The 7,538-nt window shown below is 48.7% G+C and overlaps 1 protein-coding gene across 1 annotated transcript; it reads left to right on the top strand.

Annotated features, from left to right (window-relative positions):
• Positions 1–637: 637 nt before the first annotated feature.
• LOC102152723 (vegetative cell wall protein gp1-like) lies at positions 638–6,816 on the top strand. The gene is made up of 2 exons (XM_038540296.1): positions 638–2,237; positions 6,603–6,816. Exon 1 carries the CDS (start codon positions 653–655, stop codon positions 2,186–2,188), a length of 1,536 nt encoding a protein of 511 aa, XP_038396224.1. The 5' UTR covers positions 638–652; the 3' UTR covers positions 2,189–2,237; positions 6,603–6,816.
• Positions 6,817–7,538: the final 722 nt, after the last annotated feature.

Genomic DNA, 7,538 nt, shown 5'->3' with positions numbered 1-7,538 from the left:
CCAGCACGAGAATGTAACTACCCGCAAACAGATAAGATGGGAATTAAGACCTAATTAGATCCCGGGTGGCCGAGCGGTTAGCGCCTGCCTTCAGCCCAGGGCGTGACCCTGGAGACCCCGGATCGAGTCCCGCGTCGGGCTCCCTGCATGGAGCCTACTTCTCCTTCTGCCTGCGTCCCTGCCTCTCTCTCTGTGTCTCTCATGAATAAATAAATAAAATCTTAAAAAAACAACAAAACAATAGATCCTAATCTAAGCACTTCTTGGGCCTAAACAAAGGAAGACCATTCATTGCGGCAGCAGGCGGGGGCCCCGCCGTCCTCCCGGACGCGGGGGCAGTCACTAGAAGATCCTTTGCCCCTGGCTCTCAAGGCGGAGGCGCGCGGAAAGGTGTAGCAGCTGCTCCCCTCCCGGAAGGCAGGGACACTAACTAGGTTAGACGCCCCACCTCCCTATGCCGTGAGCCTGCGCACTGGGAGGGGGAACACTGCGCATGCGGGGAGGACGCGCGCGCGTACACGCAGGCGACGGTCGTACTGCGCATGCGCCCCGTCTCCGGCGTTGGGGGCGGGGCTTCTTTTTTTCCCACGGCAGGTGAGCGGCGGCCGCTCTTTCCAGCCCCGCCCCCTGCGCGGCGCAGCGGGGCGTTGCCATGGCGACGCGGGGGCCCACAGCCGGCCTGCGGCGGCACAGCCCGCCCGGGTCTCCTCTGCGGACCCGGCGGCGGCCGCGGCGGCAGTGGCAACTCATGGAGTTTTCGAGAAACTTCGTCGAGGAGGCCAAGAAGCACCGGGGCCTCGGCCGTTGCAGGCATTTCTTCTGGCTGGCGGTGGTGTTCGACACGGTGGGCGCCGCCCTGCTGTTCACGGGGGTCTTCGTCGACCTGTTCTTCTACGACCTGCTGCTCTACCTGGGCTCCATCGTCATCTTCTTCAGCCTGCTGTGGTGGGTCTTCTGGTACACCGGCAACATCGAGCTGACGGCGGAGGAGAACGCGAAGAGCCCGGCCGCCGTGCGCTCCTCCTCCTCCGCGGCCGACGCGCTGGGCCGCCGCATCTCCATCACCGTCTGCAACGTGTCGAGCACCTTGAGGCGGATGCGGCGGCGCTGCGGGCCCAGGGCGTTCCTTCAGAGTGTGACCCTGTCGGGCCCGCTGCAGGGCCGGCTGGAGGAGGAGCACCGGGGCAAAGACGAGCCGGCAGGCGGCCAGGAGGGCGGCGACGCGCAGGACCCGTGCAGAGAGGACCTGGGCCGCAAACCCGAGGCAGCCAGAGGTGCCGAGCGAGTTCGCACCCCCGGCCCCGAGCCTGCGCCGCCAGGACGGGGCAAGGGCTCGTTATTCATTCGTCTGGTGCCGCCTGGGTTCCCTCCCTCTCTTCCAGACCAGCCCCAGTCCGCAGCCGTGCTCTCCTCCAGGAGCCTGCCCGTAGTCCCCTCGGCCTCTGCCCGCCGGCCTCCAGCCCTGCGCGTTTCCAGAAGCCAGCTTGCGGTCACTCCTGCCTCTGCAGGCCAGCCTGCGCCCCCTGGGCCTTCCGAGAGTCCGCCTGCTGTCCCCTTGTCCCCCATAAGCCCATCGACAGGTGTAGCCTCTCAGAGCCGGCCCGCAGTCTCTGTGGCCTCTCAGGTCCATCCCGTGGTGCCAGTGCCTGCCCAGAGGAACCTCCCAGTCCTCTTGGCCTCTCAAAGCCACCCCCAGGTGTCTCCTGCCCTGAGCCACCTGCAAGCCCCAGGTGGCCAGAGCCAGCTGGGGAATCTTCCTCCCGCCTCTCAAACGCCATCTCCAGGTGCTCAGGCTTCCCAAGGCGAGGCCCTGGCCACCCCTGTGTCTCTGATCCAGCTCCCGTCGTCCCAGTCTTCTCAGACCCAGCCTGTGGAGCTGCGTGTCTCGCATTCAGTCCCAGACTCTAAGACCTTGTGTCACACCCCCCAGACCTCCGAGACCATCTCTTGTGTCCAAGGGATTGCTCCCAGCCAGTCTGAGCCTGTCCAGGAGCTTCAGGAGAAGCCAGTCACACAGGCTTTTGAGACTCCGCCGCCACCAGCAGGCCAGGAGCTAAAGCAGGAATTCCCTGCCACAGCATCCTCACCCCCCGAGTCAGGGCCTCCAGCTCCCCAGGCCCAGCAGTCCTTGTCCCAAGAGAGCAGCACACCTGCCCCTGCCTCAGAGAAGAAAAGTCAGCCTCCCTAGTACAGAACCAGACCCCAGCCCACGGAGTGGCCTCTCAGGCCTCTGCCAAGTAAGTGCCTTTGGAAGAATCATCACCTGCAATATTCCTTAATCATTTCTGGGTCTGTGTTTTTGATGGTTTCCTCAGGCCCTTCTGTTGGAAAAAATTAAGCGAGTGGAGGTGAAGGGCAAGTGGTCTGTTCTTTCAGGGATTACATCTTTTGAACATTGGTAGGTTTTTGAAACCTAGTGCTGTTAAAGGCGTTACCTACTCCACTGGAGAGTGAGATCATTTTCTTTTGTTTAGGCTTTGTAAGGAGAGGGTGGCAATTAAGACATTCCATCTGGAGCTGTGGGTGGGGTGGGGTGGGGGAAGGGACTGTGCCGTTTCTGAAACAACATGATCTTAGGTGGTACAGGGACACAGCATTAAGTAGCAATGAGTCCTCCAGTGGGAAAGTTATTCCCCTTTCTTTCTTTTCTTTTTTTTTTTTTTAAAGATTTTATCTATTTATTCATGAGAGACACAGAAGGAGAGAGACCGAGACACAGGCAGAGGGAGAAGCAGGCTCCCTGCGGGCAGCCCGATGTGGGACTCAATCCCAGGCCTCCAGGATCACACCCTGGGCCGAAGGCAGAGGCTCAACCACTGAGCCACCCAGGTGTCCTTCCCCTTTCAATTCTTTTGTGGTCTTTTTGATTCTATCAAGGAGAACGTCCTTACCGTGGAGTTGGTAATCTCCAGCCACCAACGCTTTGGTAGGCAACAGCTGCACCCAGCTAGGATCTCATACCACATGTGTTTGGGTTTTTGCAATGGATAACTTCTATTTATGCCAAGTAATACTGTTTTTTTTCTCTTTACAATAGTGATAGTTGCTTTTCAAAATACCTTTAAGAAAAACAAGCAAACAAATAAAAACCCATTACATGAGTCAACTTAAGGTAAAAATAAAGTATATAGTGAAACTTGAATGATCCCGAAGTTTGGAAACCATTTGAACTAAATCCCACGAGCTTTATACTAAACCACAAGACCCTTTGTGCTAACCTGTTTGATGAACTCTATGGTTGAGGCTTCTGAGGACCAGTTCCACTGAACTCCCCAACCCCTTGTCAGTTAGAAAGGTAGAAAAAGCCCACGTGAAGGTCAAAATTGGTGAGCCTCCTCCTTGGTGGGTTAAGTGCGGTCATAATGGTATTCATTTCTGAGCATCCATTTCCTGCTCTTTCTCTTTAATCCTATTCCATAAATTACCTACTCTGGAGGGGGAGTATAGGGCAGAGCAGTATTTGGAGGTTATCTTAATGCTCCTTGCTTAAATGCTACCAGCGTATTATCTAAGAAGTTTATTTCATCTTGGTTGGTTTCATTTCCAGGGTGGGGTACAATTGAATATTTGGTGGAAGTCAAACTCTTAATTTCCTTATAATTTTCTCCAGTTCTCCTTCAATAGAATGTATATAGGTGTGTATACACACACCTAGATTCATTCTATAGATATATATATAGGGACAGAGCATTCTGGCTGTTTTGGTTTTGTACAGTTTGGACACTGTTTTGTTTTTGTTTTTGTTTTAAGATTTTATTTATTGGGGATCCCTGGGTGGCTCAGTGGTGCCTGCGTCTCTGCCTCTCTTTCTCTCTTTCTCATGAATAAATAAGTAAAATCTTAAAAAAAGATTTTATTTATTCATGAGAGACACATAGGCAGAGGGAGAGAAGCAGGCTCCCTTCAGGGAGCCCAATGTGGGACTCCATGCCGGGACCCTAGGATCACGTCCTGAGCCAAAGGCAGATGCTCAACAACTGAGCCACCCAGGTGCCCCTGAATTTATTTCATTTTAAAATCCAAGTGAGGGATCCCTGGGTGGTGCAGCGGTTTGGCGCCTGCCTTTGGCCCAGGGCGCGATCCTGGAGACCCGGGATCGAATCCCACGTCGGGCTCCCAGTGCATGGAGCCTGCTTCTCCCTCTGCCTCTCTCTCTCTCTCTCTCTCTCTCTCTGTGTGACTATCATAAATAAATAAAGAAAATATTTAAAAAATAAAATAAAATAAAATCCAAGTGAAAAAATAAAATAAAATCCAAGTGCCCATGTGACACCTGCATGGCATCCGCTTGGGACTCGGAGGTTGAAGTGGGGAGGAGAACCTTTGAAGACTTGTGAAGAGGTGTGTTAAAGTTCTACCTGTGGTCTCTATTGTAAGGTAATAGTGTTAGGCCAATAATTAGATAATAATTGCTAAGGTCTCTCCCAGTTAGTTCTGAGCTGAAAACAGAAGCTCTTAGACATTCACAACAGTTTCTTTTCTTTTTTTTTTTTAAAGATTTTATTTATTTATGAGCAACACAGCAGAGAGGAGAGAGAGAAAGAGGCAGAGACACAGGCAGAGGGAGAAGCAGGCTCCATGCAGGGAGCCTGACGTGGGACCAGATCCCAGGTCCCCAGGATTAGGCCCCGGGCTGAACGTGGCATTAAACCCCTGAGCCACCCAGGCTGCCCTCACAACAGTTTCTAACCCAAATGTGGGCTCCATGGGCATTCATCTTGAAAACACTTACAGTTGTACATAACTTACTTGTTTATTTACTCGTACATAACTTTTTTTTTTTTTTTTGCTACAAAGATCACGTCAGGTAGAATGAACACCAAATGTTATGAGACATTTCTCTGTATTGACCATGAGAAAAATACATATAAAAAACAAAAGTTGACCATTTTTTTTTCTATAAAAGCCGAGATAGTAAATATTTTAGGTTCTGTGGGCCAAGAGGCAAAATCAAGGATATATTGTGGCTGCTTACATAATAAGAGAGAAAGCGGCCCCCAGCTTACCTGGGTAGGCCGTTACTTTGATTCCAGTTGCATCATCTGGAGGCATTCACCTAAGAGCAATTGGCCTGAGAGAGAGGGTGAGGGGCCTGGCCTGTCAAGCCTACAGCCAACATGATGTTTCACTCTGACCCAGTGACACCTACACCTGAGGGTAAAATTCTCTGCTCTCAGAGAACCTAGCCATCTCATCCTGGTCCACTGACCTGAGGAGAGGTGATTTCCAGAGTCTCTGACTCCCAGATTGAGATGCCACTGTTTGGTGACTAACATTTGTCAATAGTGGAGTCTAGACTGTGTAGGTAGTGATGTTCAGGTCCTGAGCAGACCACTGGCCACACAGGCAGGCATTGGCAGCTCTGAGGAGTGGAAACTGATGCCCAGGTTGGTCTTTGAAGCTCACATTGATAGGCCATGGCAACACAAAAATGCAGAGTAAGGAAAGGATGCTCCTGGTATCTGGTGGGTAGAGGCCAGAGGTGCCACACAACACACAGTGGACTGACTAGCTCATCACAACACAGAATTATCCCACCCAGAACACTGTTACCATGAGGTTGAGGAACCCTGATCTAGAATAATAAAAAATTGCTCTAGGGATCCCTGGGTGGCGCAGTGGTTTGGCGCCTGCCTTTGGCCCAGGGCGCGATCCTGGAGACCCGGGATCGAATCCCATGTCGGGCTCCTGGTGCATGGAGCCTGCTTCTCCCTCTCCCTCTGCCTATGTCTCTGCCTCTCTCTCTCTGTGACTATCATAAATAAATAAATTTAAAAAAAAAAAAGCTCTATAGTTCATGAGGTACTTAAGAAAATATCTTTTTATCCTCAGAGGACTCATTAGCTCTTAAATAGTAATATCTTCTAGACCATGAAGATCTTTTTTTTTTTTTTTAAGATTTTATTTTTTTGAGAAAGGCAGAACATGAGCCTGGGGAGGGGCCAGGAGCAGAGGGAGAGGGAGAAGCAGACTCCCCTCTGAGCAGGGAGCCCCATGTGAGGCTCGATCCCAGGACCTTGAGATCATGACCTGAGCCAAAGGCAAACACTTAACTGACTGAGCCACCCAGATGCCCCTTGACCATGCAGATATTATTCACTTTTGTTTTATTTATCTTTATATTCCCGTTTTGAATCAACACAGACATGGGGCGTTTATTAATAACCTATAGCTAACATATATTGGGTGTTTATAATGCACTATACACCGTACTAAGTAATTTACAGACATTGTCTCATTTGTCATAACAAGCAGGTAGGCACCATTATTATGTCACCTCGAGGAGAATAGACTTGATATTGATTGAAAAGTAATTTTCTCAATGTCACACAAATAGCGGAGCTGGAATTAACGTGCAGTTGATGTATAAATTGTTGTAAGGTGTAGATGATAAGCTTTCCTTCCAAGTTAAAGTTATTAATGAGCTTTTTTTGTAAGCCTGTCAATTGTAAGTTGAACTGTAACATGAGAAGTCTGTGGGTGACTTCTGTATTGAAAGCTTGACTCCCAGAGAGAAAGTAAAAATCAAGAACTCTGTAATTTATTTGTTCTACTCTGTTTATAAATACTATCTCAAAAAAAATTCCCTTTTTTCTTTGCAGAACCACCAACTTTATAAAAGCACAAATACTTACCGTAACCTCGTTTTGGAAACCTCCATGTGGAGTCCTGACCTATCTCAGACCAGCAGGCCTGCTACACTGCCTCTGCCAAGTGTGCGTGTATCAGTGTTGGGGAGAGTTTTCCAGCATCATATCATAAAGTTCTCTGTTGCCAAAGTTTTAAGCCATAATAAACTATGCTATTCCAAATGAACTTTGTTTTAAAATAACTTGGTTTTTAAAATAGACTTCTTGTGAAAGCATTCTAGCATTCTAAGTGGAAAATAATGCCTTGCATACACTGGGTGAACATGAAAGTAAGTACAGTTCCCACAGAAATGGCCATTGGAAAATGTAAGTCTGGATTTAAGGGTACTTCATGACCTCACTAACTAGTAGAAAAGTTAACACAATGAGTGCGTTGTAACATGCCATAATTTATATTTATACATTCATTTTGACTTAAGGAACGTGAATTTCCCATTTTCCCAAGGAGTTTTAAAAACTGATTGGATTGTATATTTTAATAATAAGCAAATAAAATTCATTTGAGAATACCCTCTTATATCCTTTCTATGTATCCTTAGCTTATTTCTGCAAGAATGCTTTAATATACAGGTAGTTTTCTTTTGAAATTTCCAATTATAGGCAAAAGCTTGTTTCTAGGTGGTAATAGTACTTTTGATCAAAACTTCCAAAAATAGAAGTTCTTTTATATTTCTTCCCCATTTCCATCCTATGCTTCCATATTTCTGTATTTAGAATTTTTTTAAAAATTGGCTCAGGGGCACCTGGGTGGTTCAGTGGTTGAGCATCTGCCTTTGACTAGGCATGATCCCAGGGTCCTGGGCTGAGTCTCACTGCAGGAAGCCTGCTTCTCCCTCTGCCTATGTCTTTGCCTCTTTCTCTGTGTCTCTCATAATAAATGGGTAAAAT

This window comes from Canis lupus, chromosome 6 (assembly GCF_011100685.1).
Source record: "Canis lupus familiaris isolate Mischka breed German Shepherd chromosome 6, alternate assembly UU_Cfam_GSD_1.0, whole genome shotgun sequence".
Taxonomy (NCBI): domain Eukaryota; kingdom Metazoa; phylum Chordata; class Mammalia; order Carnivora; family Canidae; genus Canis; species Canis lupus.
This window is presented reverse-complemented; position numbering and strand designations above follow the sequence as displayed.